At 46.5% G+C, this 25,285-nt stretch overlaps 1 protein-coding gene across 1 annotated transcript in view; it reads right to left on the bottom strand.

Annotated features, from left to right (window-relative positions):
• LOC115096784 (piezo-type mechanosensitive ion channel component 2-like) overlaps positions 1-25,285 on the bottom strand; it is a 131,569-nt gene that overhangs the window by 35,267 nt on the left and 71,017 nt on the right. Inside the window, exons 28-36 of the mRNA XM_029611884.1 lie at positions 23,922-23,993; positions 17,250-17,362; positions 15,486-15,606; positions 13,941-14,015; positions 13,093-13,259; positions 12,057-12,250; positions 10,973-11,110; positions 10,034-10,279; positions 2,535-2,793 (exon numbers count right to left, since the gene is read on the bottom strand). Of these exons, the coding sequence (XP_029467744.1) occupies positions 2,535-2,793; positions 10,034-10,279; positions 10,973-11,110; positions 12,057-12,250; positions 13,093-13,259; positions 13,941-14,015; positions 15,486-15,606; positions 17,250-17,362; positions 23,922-23,993 (1,385 nt within the window). The remainder of the gene's footprint in view (positions 1-2,534; positions 2,794-10,033; positions 10,280-10,972; positions 11,111-12,056; positions 12,251-13,092; positions 13,260-13,940; positions 14,016-15,485; positions 15,607-17,249; positions 17,363-23,921; positions 23,994-25,285) is intronic.

Here is a 25,285-nt window from a genome sequence, read left to right as displayed (position 1 = left end):
CCACAAGACAGGCAGCAGTGGGAGCATGGCATAATCAATGAAGAAAAGCCGCGAGCTGTAGAAAAAAATCAGCTGATTGCTGTAAGTCCTGAAAATTTGCTGCCGGGAGGAGCGGAGGCAGAAGACTGACTCCTGCACGCTCCTCTTCCAAAACCATATATATATTTTTTTTTTTTTAACTTCAAAAAAAGTGGAAGCTGAGGAATACAGAATCCTTAAGGGAACTGCACTAAGGGGGCTTCCTTGTCCGATAAAAGGCAGCCAGGGGAGGGGGGAGTGACTGGACCACCAGTTTCACCCCCAATAGGATCACCGGGAACAGGGGCTTAGGCTATGTCCACACAAGGGGCGAAGCCCCCCTAAGCCCCGCAAGAGCGTGGAGACAATACTGTCTCCTGAGACACGAAAACAGAGCCAATTGCCTTTTGTTTTTTAAAATGAACAAAAGAGCAGTGCTTGCTTGATCCTGAGATAGAAACTACCCAAAACTGGGAAAAGGCTAACTAGTCAAGATCAGGGAACCACAGGGTGAGCTGATCCATCTGCTGGAGACAGACAAACACTGAAGGGCTGCAGGATAGGCTCTGTCCTGATATAGGATACCCTTTTCAGTTTTAGTCTGTCTCCATCTGCTGGACAGGAGGCTCAACCCAAGGTCTGGACTGATCCGGGTACGTACAGGGAATCAAGGTGCGGTCCCACCATGGAGTGATACAGAGGCATTATGACATTTTCCGTTTTATTAACCATTCCCTTCCTAATAATTCCTAACATTCTGTTTGCTTTTTTGACTGCTGCAGCACACTGAGTCGAAGATTTTAAAGTATTATCCACTATGATGCCTAGATCTTTTTCCTGGGTGGTAGCACCTAATATGGAACCTAACATCGTGTAACTATAGCAAGGGTTACTTTTCCCAAATAAATCACCTTGCACTTATCCACATTAAATTTCACCTGACATTTGGATGCCCAATCTTCCAGTTTCAAAGGTTCTCCTGCAATTATCACAATCTGTTTGTGATTTAACCATTGAATAATTTTGTGTAATTTGCAAATTTGATCACCTCACTCGTCGTATTTCTTTCCAGATCATTTATAAATATATTGAAAAGTACCAGACCAAGTACAGATCCCTGAGGCACTCCACTTTATCTCTCTCCACTGAGAAAAATGACCATTTAATCCTACTCTCTGTTTCCTGTCTTAAGTAACCAGTTTGCAATCCACAAAAGGACATCTCCTCCTATCCCATTATTTTTAATTTTTTTAGAAGCCTCTCATGAGAGACTTTGTCAAACGCCTTCTGAAAATCCAAATATACTACATCTACCGATTCACCTTTATGCACGTTTATTAACCCCTGTGTTGATTTAAAATGAGAGCATACACCTGTCATTTCAAATCCTAATGTACTGAAGAAGAAGAAACATTAGCGTGCTCTATAGAATGCCTGTGTTTGCATGCCAATTCATTACGACTCAGGAAAATAATGCAACTGGTCATCATTTATGTAAGAGACTTAGTGTTACTTTGCTAATTTTAATATATTCTCTAATGACAAAATGTAATGTTTCAGTAAAGCAGCATCTGGGCTTTGGTTGGCCAATGAAACTCAAGTGCTATGTCTCTGTGCTCACCTACCACTGAAATAACTCAGAGCCAGATGTTGGTGTAGTACTTAATTATCAGAAAGTCCGTTCAGTACAGCAGGTCGCCCAGTGATATATGTAGGCAGGAGCACATGGCTAGGAAGCTTCACTTTCAATTTTATTTTAGTTTTCCCGAAAGTGTATCAGTGTTTATTATAACAAAAAAAACAGGAGAAAAGTCAGTGGGAAAAAATGAGTAAATTTACAGGAAAAATAAAATAAAAACTGAAAACGAAGGGCCCTACACATAGCTCCATGTGCATTAAAAGTTTTCATACAGACCCAAGTGTGTTCTACCAGGTCAAAGGTTAATTGCCTTCAACCCACAGACAATGTGCGGAAACCTTGCAGAGAGTTACTACGCTTACAAAAAGTCCCTGCACCCAAACCTCCCAGCAGACATTGACTTTTCATATTTAAAGAATACTTAGTTTTTGTTCTGTGTTGTCTCTGAGCTGATAAACTCAGGTGTAACATGTGATGTCCTCAAGGACCGTTAAGTCTGTCTCACCACTGTCTCATTCCCCTCGCTGCACTAAGTCTGCATTCAAGGCGCTATTTGACAATCTCAAGGCTTTATTACTTGTCTCCCCACCTCCCAGTTTAAATTCCCTCCCAATTTACCATGGTTCAGTCATGACAGCCCTTGGTCGGGGGTCATAGATCAGGGCTCCTTCAGGAACCCTACAATTATGGACCCTAAATCTAGCCACCAAGTGTCACCATTGTGCGATGACTCCAGACTCCTCCCCCCCTGGAGCTGTGAATGCTGACTCCTCAGCAGTCCCGGGGGAGTGGGAAATGAACCAGCGTGGAGGAGCACTGCTGGGCCATGCAGCCGGTCAGTTATGTAAGACAGCGCACCCTGGCACCTGACACAGACCTCTGTGTAAATGATAGCAGTCATCCAGAAGCGTTTGGTGGGCCTCGGCACCGACAGCATGGCCCACAGGAAGATCAGGATGGGCAGAACCAACGTGATGATGGACGCCGAGACCATGTGGTTTAGGATTATAGCGAAATAGGAGAGCATTTCGGACTTTGAGACCATGGTGTGGTACAAGGCAAAGCCCAGCCGGATGGGGCGGGGAAGACTCTCGTAGAACTTGTCGGATTGCTCCAGCTCCTCATCCTGAAACCATCTGAAATGCAGAAGAGGAGAAAATCTCTCAAAAAGCAATAAGTTGCATGGTAAAAATGTATATATGGACGCGATGGCATCAGTATTGCTTTTCTAGCTGCATGCTGAGCCTTGAAATCCGCAGAGGATACATTCCAGACTGCCCACAACGCTGCAACATTTGGGAGCCCGCTTTACCCGCAGTTTTGCATCAACATGCAAAGAGAAATTGTGTGCATACTTCAAAGAACACTTCCCACCTGTCCCCTGAGCACGGGCACCCATTTTTTCTCTGGGTATTTTATGCCTGGATAATATCGTACATGAATTTGCAACTTCAATCTACGTGCATTCGCTTCCTCCACTGATCTAAAAATGCCCCAGGGAAGGCTGCCTCCCAGTGCTGCTCAAAGTATGAGTGTTCTGTCCCCAGCCGTGGGTACATGTCTGTGTCTGTATATTCTGTACTTAGTGGAAACACCCTTTTGTAACCCACGATAAAAACCTGTGAGCCTTGCCTTTAAGGGAGCTTGCCCTTAAGAGAAGTTCCCTTCATCCTTTACTTTCTCTCACTTGGGAGGGGTCTGTATGTCCTCTCAATCTAGCTTGAGTCTTCTTAAGTGCCTTATTAGCTCAAGGAACTGCCCTTCATGTTCCCCCCTGTGTCACATGGATCCTAGGCTCGCTACTATTGGATCTTGCCCTCTAGCCCCAGCTTGTGGGGACGTTTCCTATAATCACTCTCCAAGACTGTTAAGTCAGTCTCAACCATGCTGCCTCAAAGCTAGAGATGCCTGAACCTCTGTGATACAATTAACTTTTTTACATTTCTTCCTACTGCTTTAATTCTAAAGATTAAATCAGCTTCAGAACCCTATGTCTTCTCACAGTGAATCCCAAGAAGCTCCATTCTCCTCCCTCCTACCTACTCCAGCTACAAGATCTCTGCCTGGGGCTACATGTTTGGAATGTGACAATTGTAAGTAATGGAAAATTATCTGAACAATAAATCATTTCAAACTTAAAAGATCTTTGCCTGAAGACTGATTGGGAAGAAAAGTTAGCTGTGTGGAAGAGAGAAACCGGGTGTTTCTTACTGAGCCAGCACAGTAAAAAAGCTAATTAGATAACAGCAAGTATGAAGGGCTATATCATTCAGAAAGTAGCAGAAAAGCTCGCCAGTGGTTTGAAAGTAAAAGCTCAAATCATACAGAAGATAATAACAAGTGAGAAACCAGCAAGTAGAAACTCAGTAAAATTTGTTTGTACAGTCTGTGAAACTTGTTTGAACTGAAAACATTTAAAAAGAACTGTATGCAGTACAACGAAACAGGGGTTTCAACACAGCGGTGCTACAGAAAGGCTTGCATTGAATGGAAATCGTTAAAGACTGCCTTGCATTTGAATGAACCTCTCATACCCTCAGTGTGGAAAGAACCAAGCATAAAAAACCCTAGATTGTAAAGATTTACACTTCAGAACTAACTTTGAGTCTGCAAGGCATTTAAGAAGCAAACACAGATTTAAAAAGTCGGCCTAAACTGTAAGCAAAGAATACTAGGAAAGAAGCATTGGCTTTGTGTAACCTGAGCAGCGAGCAGCAAAAGCCCGGGCTTCAGACAAAAGGATTTAATGACGGTACTTAAGCCCATTCAAGTTTCCCTGGGCCAAGAAACTCACTCCTCCCCCCTGCCAATGCTACAGGCAGAAAGCAATCAGTTGTCATAGTAACCAGGTCTGCTGATTCTAAAGGCGGGAAGAAGAGAGCAATCACCAAAAGACAAACCTCTGAAGTGTTAATTACCAGAAGCTCAGCCTGAGCAGACCTAATCATAGAAAGAATTATGGCTGAAATGGCAGGGCAGCAGGACACCTCAGAACAGCCAGCCAAAGCCACTGAATTAAAAAATGTCACACAGCAAATAGGGGAGAAATGTGAAGGGAGAGATGAAGGCAGTAAATCAAAAAGACTACGCATGCCAACACAGAAAGATGTGGAGATTTATGAGAAAAGCAAACAGGGGCATGACCACAATATAGAAAGGGAGTGGCATAGGATTAAGCAAGCCAGAGAGAAGGTCACAGAAAGACCCACCAACCTCAAGTACCACATAGAGCAGCTGAGGCTTCATTTCAAAACCTACTAGCTCATTACAGAGGAGTATGTCAAGTTCTTAACACGAACCAACACTACAGAAAGCCTCGAAGAAAGAGGCCACCAACATAATTTATACCAAATTCGCCAGGGAATGGTAATGGATGCCATTAACTGGGCAGAAGTAGATTACCCAATGTGCGAGGCAGGCTCTCAACAATCTCACGCCTCTAAGTGTACATCAAGGTCCGTGAGGTCACACGGGTGAAGGCACTCGAGCTACTCTCAACTCAGCTCTATCATTCTCCAAAAGAGAGCAGAGTCCCAAGCAGCTATAGCACTCATACAGTACGATGAATAAGAAGCAGCCCTTAAAAGAGAAGGGCTCCGAATAGAGGAACAACAGAAGGCAGCTGCTGCCACAGCTGCTGCAGCTGCCGCTACAGCTATGGCCGCAGCTGCCATTACAGCTGCCGCCGAAGCGCACCAAAAGGCTGAACGAGAGATCGCCTTGGACTTGTTGCGGCAGAAAAGAGAAGCAGCAATCCTTGAAGCCCAAATTAAGGTATTTGACGCAGCCCAGAACCACGTCGATGAAGGGGACCCACTCAGCTTCATGGCCCAGCAAGACACGGCCAAGTGGACGCTGAACTACCTCATGGCTCACCCTCCAACTCACGCCAGAACCAAAATGGCACCTCCCCCAGAGCAACCCTCGCACCAGGAGAGAGCACGCCTCCCTTCACAAATAGAGGCCTCGAACAAAGAAATCAGACCTGAAGCGCAAAATGCCACGAAAACTGAACGCCATGGCAGTGATCCATTGGCTCTAAATCGCATGGATGCATGGCAGTTAACTCATGCACAAGCACACGCCCCAAGGCAGACACTTCCGTGCAACCATGGATCCCAACATCCCGTTGGCATCGGGAACAACAAAAACTGGGCAGCCACACTCAGGAAGGGCCCCAGCTGAACACCCTGAACCTAAACAGGAGACAATTGATCACCCAGAAGTCATCCACCCATCAAGGCCCACTACCTTTCAGGACAAGTCTTCAGAAAGAGAAGACTTAGCAAGGTATATGACTCGCCAGGAATTCATAACCGCAGGGCTCTACGAGTTCAACGACCACCCTAAGAGTTACAGGGCATGGAAATCTGAATTTAAAGATGCTGTGAAGGATATGAGATTAACCCCGCAGGAAGAGATGAACTTGATGATGAAATGGTTGGGACGTGAATCGGTCGAACACATGAGAAGATGAAAAAACTTCCACCCAGATCCTCCTACAGCGCTAAAAGAGGTGTGGGAGAGACTTGAGCGATATTATTGGGACCAGTTGCCATAGAGATGAGAATGCATGGTTCAAAGAAATGGAAAACTTTCCAGAAATATCCAGAAAGGATAACCGAAAGTTACAAGAACTGGGAGATCTCCTCCAAGAGGTAGAGACAGCGAAGGCCAATCTAATTTATCCGGGTCTCAACCTTTTGGACACATCACGAGGCATGAATGCCACCATAAATAAACTGCCAAGTGATATACAAGATAAATGGGCATCTCATGGTGCACAGTACTAAGAAGACAACAAAGAGTACCCACCTTTTCATGTCTTCGCAAAGTTCATAAGAGACTTAGCAAGGCGCAGGAACGACCCTAGCTTCTCATACAGCACACATGAGATACACAGAACCAGCCACAGAGTGGGCGAAAGGCCAACCAAGGAGCATGGCGGCAGCAGGAAGCCCATTTCCATACACAAAACGGAAGTGTCGCCTGCAGCATCTACACCAGATCAACTTCCCAATATGGATAGGGCAGAAGATCCAGACTGGCAGTGCCCAATACATAAAAAACCTCACCCACTCAGAAAGTGTCGAGGATTCTAGGGGAAACCTTTGAAAGAGCACAAAGAACTGTTGAAAAAGTACAGAATTTGCTACCGGTGCTGTTCTTCGTTCAACCATATGGCCAAAGACTGTAAAATAGCCATCAAGTGTTCAGAGTGTGGGACGACAAACACGATAGCACCCTGCACCCTGATGGAACACGATCCCATTCTTCCGGGACCTCACACCCCAGTCCAAACCACGGTGGGGAGGAGAAGGATGAGCAAATGCCAGAGCCTGAAGTGATCCCCAAATACACACAAGTGTATGGGAGAAATAGCGACGGGAGATCCTGCACAAAAATATGCTTGGCCAGAGTGTATCCCGAAGAGCTTCCTGAGAAGGCAGTCAAAATGTATGTCATCATAGATGAGCAGAGCAACAGATCCCTGGCAAGGCCGGAATTCTTCGACTTGTTTGGCATCCATCACCACTACTCTCCGTACAACCTCAAAACCTGCTCAGGGGTCACCTGTGTGACAGGGAGGAGAGCAGGCGGGTATGTGATAGAAGCGATTGAGGTAGCAACAAGTCAAACTTGCCCATGCTCATCGAGTGCAACCAGATGCCTGACAACAGAGATGAGATTCCCACACCAGAAGCCACTCGGTACCATTCTCATCTAAAGTCCATAATGCACCAGCTCCCACCACTAGACCTGGAAGCAGAAATCCTGCTGCTATTGGGCAGAGACGCACTAGTGCTGACCAAAGTCTTGGAGATGCGTGACGGCCCAACAGCCAGTCCCTACGCTTACCGACTTGCCTTGGGATGGGTGATAGTCTGCAAAGTCGGCTTGAATCGAACAGGGAGACCAAGCATTCAGGCATACACCACGAATGTCTCAGAGGATGGAATCCTACTCTATTTGAACCATGTCCTAATCACCTAAGCACCAAGGAGATCCTAAGCTGCGAAGAACAGAATCTCAATTCAGCTACCAGTCAGATCGCCCCTCCCATTAGATGCAGAGGAACATCTAGGGGACCCAGTGCTTCAAGTTGCCAAGGATGACAACAAACTTACCCTTTCGGTAGATAATAATAGTTCATCGCCTGCAGTGGCCACGCCCGGGCTCAGAAGGACAGCCCAAAAAGGAGATAAAGAGTACGATGCAGATGCCAGACACCTCGTGGAAAAGGATTTCTACGTAGATGACGAGCTAAGGTCCTTACCTACTGAAGAGAAAGCAACACTGGCAAGCACCAGTCTAAGGCTCCATGAAATAGCCTCCGACAATCCTGAAGTAACGAAGGCAACTTCTTCAGAGGATCATGCTAAAGACTCAGAGAACTCGGACCTGAGAGTGGACACACCTCCTCTCCAACGAAGCCTTGAGTTGAATTGGGATCCAAAGAGGAACGTCTTCACAACTGAAGTCTCGACCAATAGTAAACTGCACACTTACCGAGGCATCCCGTACACAGTTAACAGCCTTCACGATCCACTGGGGTTTGTAACTCCAGCCACGATACAAGGAAGAGCCTTGTTAAGAGAGCCTTCGTCAAGGGCTACCAAGTAGGTACATGTTTGTGTCTGTATATACTGTACTTAGTGGAAACACCCTTTTGTAACCCACGATAAAAACCTGTGAGCCTTGCCTTTAAAGGAGCTTGCTCTTAAGAGAAGTTCCCTTCATCCTTTACTTTCTCTCACTTGGGAGGAGTAAGTATGCCCTCTCAATCTAGCTTGAGTCTTCTTAAGTGCCTTATTGGCTCAAAGGACTGCCCTTCATGTTCCCCCCTGTGTCACATGGATCCTAGGCTCACTACCATTGGATCTCGCCCTCTAGCCCCAGCTTGTGGGGACGTTTCCTGTAATCACTCTCCAAGACTGTTAGTCTCATCCATGCTGCCTCAAAGCTAGAAGTGCCTGCAACCTCTGTAATGCAATTAGCTTTTTTACATTTCTTCCTACCGCTTTAATTCTAAAGATTAAATCAGCTTCAGAACCCTTTGTCTTCTCACCCTGAATCCCAAGAAACTCCACCTCCCTTCTTCTGCCTATCTCCAGCTACAAGATCTCTGCCTGGGGCTACATGTTTGGAATGCGACAATTGTAAGTAATGGAAAATTATCTGTACAATAAATAATTTCAAACTTAAAAGATCTTGCCTGAAGACTGATTGGGAAGGAAAGTTAGCTGTGTGGAAGAGAGAAACCCGGGTGTTTCTTTCTGAGCCAGCACAATGAGTATCGTGGAACCCCCAAGCATGCTGTTACCCGGGTCAAGGTTTTTACCGGGATAAATCGGTACTCGCCAGTGTAAATTGCCCCCAGAAAGCACAACTTTGCAGAGACAGACACCAAAAGAAAGAATGGTGTTACGGTATCTCAGGTCCAACTGGTCTCCAGTGGAGAACCTCAGTCACCTGCACTGGAACCATCCCATGTCACTGGACATACAGGTCAAAATAGAAAACTGTAAAGTTATGCAGCCAGGCATCAATCTGTCTGTCCATCTGTCTTTCTCTGTCTGTTTATCTGTCCATCAGTCTCTATTTGTCTGTCCATCTCTCTCTCCCTATCTGCCTGCCCATCTGTCTGTCTGTATGTTTATAGTTCTTTCTATCATGCACTACTTCTCTCCTGTCATCTATCTAGCTATTTTCTGCATAATTAGCAGCAGATAATACAATGCCACATCAAACAAGTAGAGAATACATAGTGACACAGTAAATGCCAGCAGAAAAAAATACAAATGGCCCATCTACCAAGGTTTTATAGGGTTACAAATGCAGCTCTGTGCAGGCTATCACCGTATTGTATGTATCACTCCACTAATGTTATTTAGGTAAATAAATCTAAAACACCAGAACGAACGTCAGATAAATATCATTCCATCAATATCGCATAATTGAGACAAGTGCAAAGGGTTTTTTATTGCTGGATCCATATTGTGGAATAGTTTGCCAGTAGAAACTCATGAACAGCTGGACTATTTTAAATTTAGGGAGAAAGTAAAGTCCATATTTTTTGCACAGGCGTACTCTCAGTGATTTTAATGTTTTACTGTTATTACTAAGCATAACTAATAAAGTTTGTTTTTTTCTTATATGCTGTATTTTTATTGTATTTTTGTTTATTATTTTATGTGGTCTGCATTGCTTTCATTTATGAATGTAAGTTTGTTTTCCACAGTGATCGATGGAAGTTGCGGAAAATAAGAAATAGCCCAGGAGGTGTCACCTCAGAACGAGTGTAAAGCCCTTTGACTTGAATTCAGTAAGTGGCTGAATATTAAGCTCACTGTAGTGAAGTTAGGAGATCCTTGCCTGTTCAGCAGCAGCTCGCTAGCGGTCATCAACACTGGGACTTCACTCAGGGGCTTGCCTGCCCCTGATCTCCTCAGTCCCTGAGATCCAGAGGTCCCCTCTCCCTCAGAGGAGGAAGGCTGTGGCTTAGCATCGACCACCAGCACTGTGCTGTAGGATGGCGGGATGTCTGCTCTTGTCTCTGCGTTCTCCTCTCCTGCTTCCTCTTCCTCGTCTGATGATCTCTCGGAGCCTTCGGCAGCCTCTCTAGACACACGATACAGTGGGAAGTTACAAAAGGGGCGACACAGTAACTGATGAATGAGCCTGGCATTCACTGACTATCTGTCTGATGTGTTGGGTGAGTCGAAGGCAATTCGGCAGGGCTCAGAGGGAGGCTGATTCTGCTCGATGACCCTTTCCTCCATTGTATTCTTTCAGCTTAATACAGAAACCAATTTCCAGGAGTGCGGCTAGTATCTTTCTATAATATTATGGAAGGACAGGCACACCGGTGTCCGCTAAAAGAGTTTTTGTTCTGACTTATGGAGTCACCCTGGCTCTGCTTCTGGGCACAGTTTTGCATTTTTCTGTGAATGTTACTGGAAAGCACCAGGGGAATTTTGCCTTTTTTACAAGTAGCTTTCTTTACCCACATTAAATCTAATGCAAGGGGGGTGGTTACAGTACCAGTTGGCTAAACTGAATAGCTAATTTTATTTTGTGAAGTGTGTAAGAAATGCTGTGCTGGCTCAGACCAAGGTCCACTGAGCCTCCCGCAATGGACAGTCTGGGTCACAAGTACCCAATAGGTCCCCAAACACATAAGAACATAAGAACATGCCATAGTGGGTCAGACCAAGGGTCCATCAAGCCCAGCATCCTGTCTCCAACAGGTCTATTTCTTACTGCTCACTCCCAGGGCTACCTCTTTTGGTGTAAGCGGTCAGAATACTGTACCCTGAAGCCACACTGTCCATCGAGGCCAAATCAAAAGCTTGCATTCGCACGGGCTTTCTAACATAGGTCAATGAAGGCGTTTCTTCCATATCCTCTTGCGTTAATTCTCTGGAGAGAATAATATCCTCCGTAACACAGCTGTTAAAGCAGAGCAACAGACAGACCATAAAAATTCATGTTTAATAGAGTCGGAGGGGAGAAAAAATAATCTAAGAGATTATTTAACTACCGGTAGGAATGGTTCACATTCAGGCTGATACAGTAAAGTGTTAGCCCCCGGTTGGACGCGCGTTTTCCACGCGCTATTTTTACCCCTTATACAGCAAGGGGTAATAGCGCGTGGAAAACGTGCATCCAACCCCCTAAACTAATAGCGCCTGCAACATGCAAATGCATGTTGATGGCACTAGTAGTTATTCCCTTGCGATACAGAAAGTAACGCCTGCCAAAGGCAGTACCCTCCGACTTAATATCATAGCGATATTAAGTCAGAGGCCCCAAAAGTTAAAAAAAAATTTAAAATCTGCCTGCGGCCCGCGGGTTGAAAGATGGACGCTCAGTTTTGCCGGTGTCCGTTTTCCGAACCTGTGGCTGTCAGCGGGTTCGAGAACCGACGCCGGTAAAATTGAGCATCAGCTGTCAAACCCGCTGACAGCTGCGCTTCTGTCAAAAAGGAGGAGCTAGGGACGCGCTAGTGTCCCTAGTGCCTCCTTTTACCGCGGGCCTTCAGTTGAATATTTTTTTTTCTGAATCTCGCACCCAGGAGAGTGGCCTGGGCGTGCGTCGGGAGAGCGTGCGCACGCCGGCTCTCCCGTGGGGTTTTCTGTATCGGCCTGATGGAAATACAGAGGGTCATTCTGTCGGGAGATCTTTGACAAAAGCACAGCTTGGCAGCCTTCGTTTGAATCAAGGCCATGCAGAAATGTGTAGCAGTTGAGAAAGGGGAAAGGGAAGGCTCCTTACTGCTTCGCAGTTTGGTTCATCGCTCATCAATGACTAATTTTTATCTCCATTGCATTAAATCCGTACTTTAACTGGAAACCCCCACCCCGGCAGCCGTGAGGTGCTGCTGACTGCTGCTAACCTGGATACCACGCTGTCCTGAGACAGTCTGGACTCCACGCTGGGTGCTTTGTGGTAGGCCAGGTGCAGGTCCCCCTTCCTCTCTGCTCCTGCAGCATCTGATTCATTCTCATCCTGGGACGACGCTGTGGGATCCCACTTTCTCTGCTGCGAGCTGTAGAACTGCAGGATGCTCTCCTGCGACGCCTCTTTTCCCTAAACGAGAAGGAGGCGGCATCTGTTTTGTCAGCAGGAGAACGCCTGGTACCATCCCACGGCCCTTGCAGGAAGCTGCATGCAACCTTGGAAGAGGAATCCTTGCATTGGTTCAGCAGGCCAGACTCTGCGATGTGGGAGCCCGGCTAGAGTGGTAGCCGTTATCATTCTTTCGGGGGGGGGGGGGGAGGGGGGTCCGGCCACCGCTCTGGCACCGGGATGAGCAGCGTCTTATGGACTAGCCACGGTGAAAATGACACTTCAACACAGTGTCCTGTGGACTGGCTGCAGAAGACCGGCGATCCAGCACAGCAGTGACTGCCACTGGGGAAAATTATGCCTTAACATGGCATTACAGTGACCTGACGGCACTGAACCTGAAGGCTAGGGGAGTGCTGCGATCGCCCTACTGCAGGTCTATCGATAACTTAAAACCTCCTTTGGACATGTGGAAGAATCACTGGCTGAGATACGGACGCTCCCTCTGGTTTAACTAGCTCTGCTGCCTCACTCCAGGTCAGCTAAACAGACTGATTCAGTCCTGGACTTGTCCCACTGCCTGCATGGATTTGTGTTGAGTTTCCCAGGAAAAGAAGAACACCAAATCCCTGCAACCAATGTGGCAAAGCCAGGATCGGATCCCTCCTGCTCGGGTGACCTCAGGGTGAGGCTGCGACCCCAAGGTGTAGCCTCTACGTCCATGTGTCCTTTCTGTAGTAGAGGACCATTCAAGGCCTGGATGCGGCAGCTTGCCCCAGCTGTAACTCCAGATCGCTCTATGATGGTGAGGGAGTTCAGCACACGCTGAGGGAAGATTTTGTGGGACCAGCCCCCGACCTCACCTTGTTCAGTTCTCTCCGTAACATGCACCTCTCGACTCTTAAAACCCTTGCTATGTCCAGGTTGGTTTTGCACAGAGAGTTCAGCGTCTCGATCATGTCATCAAGCAGGGCCTGGATGAACACCCAGGAGAACTTAGCAATGTTCACAACCCTCTGGACGATAGTTTCTGTCACCAGGCAAAAATAAAGGGGAGGAAAATCAAGCAGGCACTCTTTCTTAAAACCAAAAATAAGACAAGCTCAGTAGCAGAACAGAACAACGGAACGCACTGTGTGCGGTTTATGACCGTGGGCGACTGAGAGCTTCCATCCTGCAGTGGGAAATGCTACAGGAAAACAGCCCTCTCAGGACAGAGGCCATTAACTGGAAAATGATGTGAGAAACAGCCTCCAGGGACCATTTCCTAAGGTGAATCCCACATACATCATCTAAAAATTGCAGGGCCACGTGAATACAAGTGAAAGATTGTGCTCTGGCTTTAATCGGAAAGCTAGAAGTAACCTTCGGCAGTGAGAAGATGAAATACCCTGAATTGTCTTTCATATATTCTGCTCCTTGGACAGAGCAATTTTCAGGCAGGAGCGGGGTGCATTCGTGCATGCATGAAATTGAAACGAACGGACCTCGGTGGTGAGGAGAGAGGGAGAACAGCCCAGATCGAGTAAGACCTGCAGCGGCACAGTAGGCAGATATGGGCAGATAAGGTACTGCTGGGTATGGATGCCAGCGGTGTCTGTGAATGCTTTCCTGAGGTGTTCGGTCACAAAGCAGGCTGGGATTCGTTTTACGGGGTAGGAAAAGTGCTATACTGCCATTACAGTGGTCACTTTTACATGAACTTTCTCACCTGGTCCTTCCACATTTTCCTCTTCGGTGCTTCCGATATCCATTGTGGCTTCACTGGGTCCTTCGTCCGCCGTCCCTGGGGTTCACGTGGAGGTGGAGAAGGAGAGAGAGAGTAGACGGATGAGAGAAGCTCACTCATGGCTCTAACGGCGAGGCGGGATCGGCATTTCTCTAGCTCCAGCGGTTCGTTTAATCACGGCATGCACACGGTTTCTAGTTACGCGGTACCTCGGATGCAGGGACGTGGAAGGTCCGTTTCGGGCTTCCAAACTTCAAGCCCGAAGCAAAGACATGAGAGGCAGACCTCGCGGTCAGCACCGGCCCAGCTCTTTGGAGAGAACTTGGATCAGCACAGAGCTCCTGTTCTTCACATCTGGTGCTTTGATATTTATGTAATTACAAATATTTATCTTTCCCTGCCTTGCGTTCTCACTTAGATTATGGGGCGGATTTTAAGAGCCCTGCTCGCCGGTGCGCCTATGTTCAATAGGCGCACCGGCGTGCGCAGAGCCCCGGGACTCGCGTAAGTCCCGGGGTTTTCCGAGGGGGGCATGGCGGTGGCGTGTCAGGGGCGGGGCCGAGCGGCGCGCTGTTTTCGGGGCGGGACGCGGCGTTTCGGGGGTGGGCTCGGGGGTGTGGTTTTGGCCCGGGGCGGTCCGGGGGCGTGGCCGCCCCCTCCGGAACCGCCCCCGGGTCGCGTCCCGGCGCGCTAGCGGCCCGCTGGCGCGCAGGGATTTACTTCTCCCTCTGGGAGGCGTAAATCCCCCAACAAAGGTAGAGGGGGGGTTTAGACAGGGCCGGGGGGGGTGGGTTAGGTAGAGGAAGGGAGGGGAAGGTGAGGGGAGGGCGTTAGCGAATTCCCTCCGAGGCCGCTCCGATTTCGGAGCGGCCTCGGAGGGAACGGAGGCAGGCTGCGCGGCTCGGCGCGCGCCGGCTACACGAAATCGGTAGCCTTGCGCGTGCCGATCCAGGATTTTAGCGGATACGCGCGGCTACGCGCGTATCTGCCAAAAGTACGCAAACGCGCCGTTTTTGAAAATCTACCCCATTATAAACTGCTTGGGGCAGGGGCCTGCAGTACCTGTGTAAACTTTGTCTAACACCAGAGTACTTTAAGGCACTAGATAAACGCTCCTTGAGTTAGCGGAAAGGCGTTAGGGGGCGTCATGTGCTGGAATGAGTGCCAGGGGTGCTCCCGGCAGCACCTTGTTAGATTAGTTTAGGAAGAAAGAGCGTCTCACCCAGCTGGTAAGAGCTCCTGATAAGACCTGGATAGCACCTGAGTGGCTGAGGGTCCTGCCTAAGGAGCTGAGGTGCACACACAAAGGAGTATCAGTAGCCAAAGGGCACTTGGCACATCTCTCACCTTTCTTGGGTCGCAGCTCGCAGGCAGAGAATGCAGGATCAGACCTGCTGCCTGTGAACCAATGAGCTTTTACCTTCAGATGTGCAGCAGGGGCATTCGTTTTATTCAATAGATTGTTTTTTTTTTCAGGCTGCTTGTAAACCTTTGATTGGATTTGCCTGGCTTGAAACGCTACCTCACCTTCCAGCTGCCATTTCTCCTTCTCCTCCTTTTTCCTCTGCTCTCTCCTGATTGTGGTTTCGTCGTTTTTCCGGATTCTTAAGGCAGACTTGGAGCTGGTCATCCAAGCTTCGTAAGCCAGCTGCACGAAAAGATTATAGCTTTAACTTTGTAACTTGCTCAGAGGTTTTGGTTTTTTTTGGTTTTTTTTACCTATAAATTGAAATAATTAAAACATAATAACGAAGGGGACGCATTGCGCTGTGCAACCCAGTTTAAGTACCAGTGGAGAGTGGCCGGGCCCCAGCGCATTCCCACTGTCAGGCGTTGGAATCGGAACAGAGCGGGCGGCTCTGTGTCCAGGGGACGCTCTTCTCCCCGACCCTCGACCTGGAATTCTGTGACCCCTGCCCCCCCCCCTCCCCACCCAAGCCATCTCCATTTCTCTTTTCCAGGTTCTCGTCAGACCCTAGGTCCTCCTTCCTTTCTCCCACCCTGGCCGACAGCAGTGCATCACCGTCCGATGAGTCTGGCAGCCTCACCCTACCTCAACCCTCTGTGGATCAAAGAGGGCAAAGCTGCTGGCATCGACTGGGGGGGGGGGGGTTTGGCAGAGGCTGCAAGCCTGCCGGCTAGGGAGGGAGGAGGACCCGGAAGCAGCGAGAGGGGTCTCTGACCGTGCCTCGGATATAAAACTGTTACGTAGGCTCCAGAGCAGCAGAAATGACGACTCATCCCATACCACCATTAAATGGTAGAAAACCTTTATAAAGCAATGACCTAAATGAACTGCTCTGATCTGCATGTTAGAGAAGAAATAGTACAAATAAATAAAACCAAATTGCTGAGGTAATAATAATTTCATCAAAGATTAAGGAAAATCAGACGGTAAACGAACTTGTCAAGTTTTATTAAATCAGGGGCCATGAGTAGAGTACTCCCCGGGTACCTAAGTGGACTTTGCTCAGGTTAAAGCATATTTAACCATGTAAGTGACATAAATATCAGAGCTGAGCATAGATTTTTGTTATAAAATATACAGTAAAGAAATTCATTACACAGAAATTGCCTTGGCTCAGTTAACCTCAGCCTATCTGTAAAGTCTCAAACGGCTAAACCCCAATTTTGCAGGCGTCATGGGGAGATCCCTCCGAATGGGTCGCTACAACGATTCTGGGGGTTCGTGGGGGGATCCACGCACTCGAAGGGGCAACTTGGCCAGTGCCTCGACTCACACCTAGCAGGGTCGCACATTTGTTGGAAACGAAGCGCGGCGCCTTCATGACATTTCCCCCGTTTACTTTTATTTCATTTTTAAAACAAACCCCAAAGCAAATGAAATTGAGTTTGTTTTAATGAGACCACCCCGGCCGGGGGAGAAGAAGTCGCTGCCTTCCCGCAGGCCGCTGCCGCGTTCGTGTGCAGGAGTGAAGAACGGCGCCTGCCCCGGTCAGCACAGGAGCACCGCAGGGTCCCCTTCTGCCCCATGAGGAAAATTTCAAACGAAGAAGAGAGCGGTAAGGGACCGAGGAGATCGGGGAAAGGCCCGAACTGAATTTTTAAGCATTTTTTCTAGTGGTAGTGGAGGGTACCCAAAAATATTTTACGTTTTGTTTTGTTTTGTTTTTTTATTTTGTTTATTTAAAACAAAATACAAATAAAAAAAAAAAGAACCCAAAAAAATGAAACAGAGCGAACCCCCCCCCCCAAGATTAATTTCTTCAGGCAGAAAATCAGAAAGGCGACGATGTTCTGCACCCAGGAAGGGCGGGGAACATAAGATACCTGAAAAGCTGTTTTCTTTTTGGGGGGCTCCTCCTCTCTCTTTTCCTCGTGCTCTTCCTCCTCATCTTCCTCGCTGTCGGTGTCAAAAAGGGAATAGCTCCCGCTCCGGATCACTGCAAACATTCAAAACGGGGAACCTGAGCAGTCACAGGACTGGGCCTGATGGCTAATTCTTCCCCTGCAGTCTCCTCCTCCCTCCATCCCTCAGGACTCAGGACAGAGAGGAAGGACTCAAAGGGGGTCAGATAGAGCCGGGGGCGCTCAAACCAGTCCTCGGGCCCCCTCCCCCCCCCCCTCCTCCATAGCCAGTCGGGGTTTCAGGATATCCCTAATGAACATGCGTGAGAAATATTTGCATACATAGGAGGGGGTGCAAGCCAATAAATCTCATGCATATTCATTAGAGGTATCCCGAAAACCCGACTGGCTGGGGCGGGGTCCCAAGGAGCTGTTCGAGCGCCCCTGAGAAGCACCGGCAAGTTCTGCGTGCCGGAAGGGGAAGTTTCGATGGAGAAATCAGAAGCAAAATCAAATCTCTCGGACTGCAGTTTGTTGGTGTTTTATGAGCCTAAAGGAAACTAAATCAGCAAATCAAGGCATTTCCCCTTTATCCACCCAGTGGAGAAAACGTTGTTCAAAGGTTCCAGCTGAATTCGTTTGATCGTGTGGCGAATCTCATGGCCTTGACAGAGCACTTGAGGGAGATAACGCCAGCGGGCGCCCCCTCAGCTCTGCCCCCACGGTGGCTCTTTACCTCAGTCTCCTACCCTCTCTCTGAGCCCCATCAGAACTCAAGACAGGAGCAGCAGAGGTCACTCCGGAGACGGCAGCTACTGCAGGCCACCGGATCCGCGTGAACAATCCCAGTCATTCGGTACCAAAGGCTTAGCAAAGGAAACCTCGCTCAGGAAACCCTCTTTCCCAGCAAAGGTCTTAGACAGTTAAGCTGAAGAGGCAGGCGCACACATGCAAGTTTTTTTCTGGGAGGAGAGGGATGTGCTTATTAACGTAATCATTGAAAAAAGAGCTATGATCTCATCTTTCATGTTCGCAGTATTCCCGATTGCTGCCTTTGTAGCAGCTCATCAGCTGCTGTCTGTTATATGCGGAAATTAAGTGTTTGCAATGCATCCTGGGAGTGGTGCGTTGCAAGGATGCTGTCTCTTTAAGAGCTTTAGTTTAGCAGGAAGGCAAGGTAGTAGCACTTAAGGTACAACCCCCAAGGAAAGTAACCCCAGAGCAGTCACCCTGGCTGAGGTGTTTCCCTGTGTTCTACCTTAACTTTATTACCTTCTATAGAGCCAGATCTCCGGTGTACCTGAAACTTACTGAAGCATCAGGAAGATGCTTGCACATGCGAGCAATAAATATAATAAGGGATTATGCTTTCAAACAACTCTCTATTGCTGTTCTTTTTCTAGATACTGAACCAAATGTTAGCACTGTTAGTCAATTTTAGGTGTGGGTAAGTTGTCGGATTTCGTGGTACCTATATTCATTTTATTTATTTATTTATTTATTTATTTAACATCTTTTTTATACCGACATTAAAATACACATCATATCGGTTTACATTGTAACAAAAGGTTGAAATTACATGGAACAGGGGAGGGGAGAACAGGGAGATTATGAGTGAGAGCGTAGAGGCTCTAGATGGAGCCTGAAAGGTAAAGCGAGGGGGAAGGGGAATGGGAGATTAAAATATATTTACAAACTTTGATCGTGGTCATGAATGATGAAAACATAATTACATAATTACAGCAGGAGGGGCGGGGGAGGGAAGAGAGGGTGGCTAGTCTGGGAGAGAGAGAGGGTGGGGAGAGAGGGAGGGGAGGGAGGGAGGGGAGAGAGGGTGGGGAGAGAGGGTGGCTCTCTCCCCTCTCCCCTCAGAACTTCAGAGTTGTGATCACCCTAAGATTGCAGTTCATTAGCAGAGGTGGAGGATGGAATAATGCATAATCAGCTTTCTCTGCTCCATGCCCAATCACTCCCCAGCTGCCAGTCCACGCTCTCTCTCTCTCTGCCCCCACCACTTTCCCCCTCCAGGGATAACCCCAGGATTCTTCCCCTTCCTCCCTCTTTAACGCCATCACTCTCTTTGCTCCTAACCCTCTGTAAGACACAGCTCCATGACTTGTGCACCCCCACTCTATTCTCAGCGGAGCCCCTAATCCTGGAATCACTGCAGCAGACTGAGCTGTCTGTGTTGCATCCCCTCTCCAGCTGCTCCCTACATGCTGTCTGCAGCGTGTGCTCTGAACTCACCCCTCCTCTCCTATTCCCTGCCGGCTTACTGAAGAAGAGTGGCTGGAGTGGTAAACAGAGAGACCTGGAGGCAATTGATGCAAATAGGTGAGGTGCACATGCACAGCCTGCCATCCACTGAGAAGCATAGGTACGTACTGTGTGAGCTATGCACGTAACTTCCGAGTTATGAATCTAGTTCAGAGTGTACACTTGTAAATTCTGAGTTACATGCACACACTTATGAACATATACATAAGTTCCATATAAGCATGTACACCCCACTGAGAGACTAGCAGACACAGGGACTGCTGGCAGGGCCACAGGAAACTAGAGAGCTGAGGAAACAGATGGAGCCACATTGATGGGTGGCTTAGAAAAGAGGACTGCAGAACCGGAGAGAAGCAGACAGATCGGGGGGGGGGGGGGGGGTGAGGAATAACAAGATTGCTGGAATTAGGTCAGGTCAAAGATTGGGAGATGGATGATAAAGTTGGTTTCAGTCTGTGAATATAGGAATGTTGATGGGAGGGCTGAAGAGAGTGCTGGGGTCAGGTTGGGGAGGAGGGAGAGTTCTAGGTTTGGGCTGGGGAGGGAGGTTGGAGTGTGCTGGGATGGTGCTGGGGAAGAGGAAAGGCTGATACCCAAGCCTTTGAGGAATTTCACCGTTTACCAGCTAGTAACAAAAGAAACCATGGTGCAATGAGGAATTCAGACGCTCTAAACAATCTTTGAGATAATCCAAGAAACTTTGGCGGAAAAGCCTGACTTCAGAATCACTTGGAAAATACAGATCACTCCTCTCTCAATACCAGTTGCTAATCAACAAAGCAAAAAAAGAATACTATGCCAAACAGATTCATGGGGTAATTTTTTAACTCTAAATTACTCTTCGATGTCGTTAAACATCTAATCAAGGACCCATCTTCCTCTATCTCGAACAACAACCACTCATCAAAGAATGCCTGCAACGAATACGCCACTCATTTGGTAGAAAAAAATAACTAGACTAAAATCTCAATTCTCTACCTGCTCACCAACCATACAAGATGAAGAAAAATACAAACCATCCAAATGGACCACTTTCGACAGAGTATCTAAACTACAAATCACTCAAATCATTACTAAAATCAAACCTGCAAATCACCCCATCCCAGCTAGCTCCCTAAAACTAATAAATAGCACCATCACCCCAACAATCACATCCCTGATATGGCAAAACAAGCAGTGATAAAACCTATACTAAAAAATAATACCAGTTGTTCTGACAATTGGGAAAATTATAGACCAATATCCAACCTGCCATTTCTCTCAAAAATTCTCGAAAAAACAGTACTATCACAACTAGAAGACTATCTAGATGACCAGCACATTCTACATCCAAACCAATTTGGGTTCAGGAAAAATCGCTCAACTGAGACTTTACTTCTATCCTTAATGGACCCCATATTCAGAGATTTAACAGTGACAAAGCCTATTTCCTGGTACTACTTGACCTATCGGCAGCCTTTGACACTGTTGACCATACCCTACTGTGCCAGCAGTTGAGAAAAATCAGAATTGACGGCTATGTAATGAAGTAAACATAGGACTCATGGATAAAACCCTGGACTGGTTCACTTCGTTCCTAAAAGACAGATTCTTCAAAGTCTCAATCAACAACAACTCATCTGAAGCAATTCCACTTGAAACAGGAGTACCACAAGGATCTGCTCTTTCGGCGACACTCTTCAATATATATCTACTCCCATTATGCCAACTGCTAACTAGCATGGGAATAACATACTATATGTATGCCGATGACATACAAGTCATTCCGATTTCCTCCAGCGTAGAAGATGCACTAATAGTAGCAGCCTCTCACCTAGATGCAATCAGGAACATGCTAAACCACCTAAAATTATGTCTAAACATGAGCAAAACAGAATGCATTGTAATTGAAAGAACAAACTCAGGACCAAGAACCACCCATCCCTTAATATAGACAATATCCGCTTACAACTTAAAGATAACGTAAAAGATCTGGGCATTTGGATTGAAAATGATCTAAGCTACAAAAAACACATCACAGCAAAACAAAAGAAGGATTCTATAAACTACAAATTCTTAAACACCTAAAACCAATGCTACACCCTCAAGAATTCAGAACAGTACTACAATCCCTAATTTGCACCAGCCTCGACTACTGCAACTCACTCTTGCTAGGCTTACCTAAAGCGACCCTAAAACCACTTCAATTGCTGCAGAATGCAGCAGCTAGAGTCCTGACCGGCAAAAAGAAAACAGAACACATTACATCACCCCTGTCCTTAACAGCCTTCACTGGCTTCCAGTGGAAAAACGAATTGAATTCAAAATACTAACAATACTACACGGTGCAATATATAATGTAGAGAACATGGCACTGGACAATGTCATTCATATACACAGAGCACAACGGACAACTAGAACAGCAAGTAAAGTAAATCTAGTCATACCCTCACTCCCAGTCGCCAAATTATCCACAACAAGGAACAGAGCCATATCTATTGCTGGACCAAAATTATGGAACTCTCTACCAGAACACCTGAGTTCTCAAAGCAACTTCAAATCCTTCAAAAAAGAGCTCAAAACATGGTTATTCACGCAAACACTCAAGGATGGCATTGGCTAACTCAACAAAGAGAATTACATACTTTCATCGGACACGCAATTAGCTATCTTAAATATAGATCTTCGAACACGTTAATATAAACTTATAGAATACATAAAACCCTCTACCCAGATTCGATCCCACCCATTTACCCCTAGTTACATGATATGTGTAACGAACCTACCTTGGATTATATGTAATGCCGATCATACCTTGCAATCATAAAGAGGATTTTTGATTAGTTGAGCTAATTTAAAAAAAAAAAAATCCCCTCCTCTTTTTGTATTATTGTTCTCGTTCACCAGATCAGATTTAGTTAGATGTTATGTTGGTGTTTATCTGTAACAATGAATATGCATGTTTTTTCACGTTTTTTGAGTTCACACATTGTTTTATGTAATAGTTATTGATGATGTAAACCGGAGTGAAAGCAACTTGCTATACCTCGGTATTAAAAAAAAAAAAGCGTAAATAAATAAATAAAGAAGTAGTTCTCCTCATTCCTAGCAAAAAGGTCATTCCAAGTCAAACTGGGCAACCACATGTCCGACACCTTCCCAATTGATGCAGGTGTCCCCCAGAGTTCGGTTCTCTCGGCAACTCTATTCAACATCTATATGCTTCCTCTATGTAGACTTCTATCTGATCTAAGAATCGCCTTCTTCCTATATGCTGATGACATTCAATTCTATATACCTCGCACCAAATCTATTGAAAATGCAAGACACACATGAAGGCTATACAACATAAATTATCCAAACTTAAACTAAAACTGAAATCATTCTACTGAGAAGAAATCTATCTACAGCGACTCCTCAAACACTTGACATGGATAACTTCAATATGACACCCTCAGACCAAGTACAGGACTTAGGTATACAGACTGACGAGAATTTATCAATGGAAAAACACGTAAATAAATGAATCAAATCAGGATATGCCAAACTGCACTTACTACGTAGACTGAAACCATTGCTGACTCACGTAGACTTCTGCACGGTCCTGCAGACCCTCATCTTCTCAAACTTAGACTATTGTAATTCACTTCTACTCGGAGTTCACTGTTTTCTAAAAAAAACTTCAACTATTACAAAATGCCGCAGCTAGACTCTTAACTGGTTCAAGGAAATTCGATCACATCTCACAATCACTAATAGCTCTTCATTGGCTACCCGTACAATCCCACAACAACTACAGAGTCCTAACATTAATACACTCCACAATTGTAGCTCTACAATCATCCAGGACTCAGAGATCTTTAAGATCTCAAAACAAAGGACTACTAGCTGTGCCATCATTACAGAATATTCACCTAACAAAAATAAGATACCGCATGTACTCAATAGCAGGCCCAATCCTATGGAACTCTCTCCTTGAGTATCTAAGACTGACCCCCGAAACAAAGAAATTCTAACATGACCTTAAAACATGGTTATTTCAAAATGCCTATAACCTAACTTAAAATCACCTGAACACAGAGCATCCACCCTCAAGGATAAAGTCATTAAGAACCTGTCTCCTGAACTAAGTTCCTTAGCCCAAGTTTAAACTGTATACTGTTTGACCTCATTAAGTCACCATACCTGCCGATGTGTAATATATACGTCATATTATGAGCCGTTGTGATCTTTATTTGGAATGGCAGTACATAAAATGGCTAAATAAATAAATAAATAGATAGATAGATAGATAGATAAATAGTAAGTTAATGTAAATTATGCAGCCCTGCACTATTTCCATTCTGGTTCTGCGTTTTAATGGTCTGTCTCTGGACTCATTGCATGCAAGGAACTCACTGGTTGTGTGGTTCATCCACGGCTGCCACCATTTCTTCTTGCCCTCGCCTTCTTGTTTGTCAGCGTCACCATCTGCAGTACAAAGGTGGAGTTACTGCCATGTGTAAAGGAGAAATATTTGGACAGATACTTGAGCTCTCACAAGGGACAACGACAGAAAACCATCACAAGGATCCATTCAATGGATTTTACTCTAAAACAGGGGAAAAGTTACTTCTTTCATTACCCCCACCCCCCGGAGAAAAAGTAAATCTATAGGAGGTGCCAATCTGCAAAGTAACCACAAGATGGCACTATTGCTCCTTCTATAAAAATGTGATTCCAGCAAAAAAAAAAAAATAAAAAAATTTTCAGATAAATCATCTGCCTTCACTGTTTTATCAAACTGATTTAGATTCTCCTTCTCTGTCCTGATGCTTATTTTATTCTGAGGCAATGATAAGGTTTAAGGTTCTTGTAAGCGCCACCTCTTTATTTAAAGCCAGGATACAACTGGGGGTGCCCAACCTCCTGTGGGCAATCAGAGCAATGAACGGAGAGGAGGAATAAAGCAAGCAGAGCTGAAAGGAAGAGTTAGCAAAAGTGCTTTTCCAAAACAGGAGAACTCCACAAACACAGGAAAGAAAGGATACGGGCTCGAGGAAAGAAAAAGATATAGGCACAGAAACATGGGAGGAGACAGAGCAGGGAAACCCCCCCCCCCCCCCCCATCCTGTCCACCGCAGCGTCAGGGCAACCCTGCAGCCTGGGACCCGGATAAACTGGCCGGGTTGAAAGTCCCCCTCGGCTGGCCCAGATAAGAGTCCAAACAGGTTTCCACAGCAGGAGCCCTGGAGTAAGGCGAGGGGTTCCCGGCGCAGGGGGGGAGGAAGGGGCATCCAGATTGGAGAAGCCAAGCCGCCCAGGTGCATTGCGCTTACGCTATTTGAAACCCAATGGGCTACCTGCACAGTTAGGGGGTGCAAATTTATCCCACAGGCTCTTTTAATGCCGATGGCGCATCGGTGCTAATCTTCTCCTGATCTGGGACTGAGTAACGCAGAGTCACCAATTCATTCAACTTGCATCTCGTTCTGTTCACGTTTTTATATCCCATGGTTTTCTATTATTAGTCTATCAGATTTTTACTGACCACCTGCACACAGTTTCCCGTCTTTTTCGGCAGCCCGCGTGGGGGCTGGGATTCAGCTTCTGGGGCCCATGGGCAGAGAACCCGCACCAGCAGCAGGGGGAGCTCCAGTTTTTCGCGCGCCTTCAGAATCGGGCGCCCGAGGCTTGTGCATATTCTGCCTGTGCCCAAATCCAGCTCTGCCCTCAGAACAGACTTCAGTCTGAAACCTCAAAGCGAATTTATGTGCATAAGT

This window comes from Rhinatrema bivittatum, chromosome 8 (genome assembly GCF_901001135.1).
Source record: "Rhinatrema bivittatum chromosome 8, aRhiBiv1.1, whole genome shotgun sequence".
Taxonomy (NCBI): domain Eukaryota; kingdom Metazoa; phylum Chordata; class Amphibia; order Gymnophiona; family Rhinatrematidae; genus Rhinatrema; species Rhinatrema bivittatum.
Note: the sequence above shows the minus strand (reverse complement) of the source record. Positions and strands in the feature narration are given on the sequence as shown.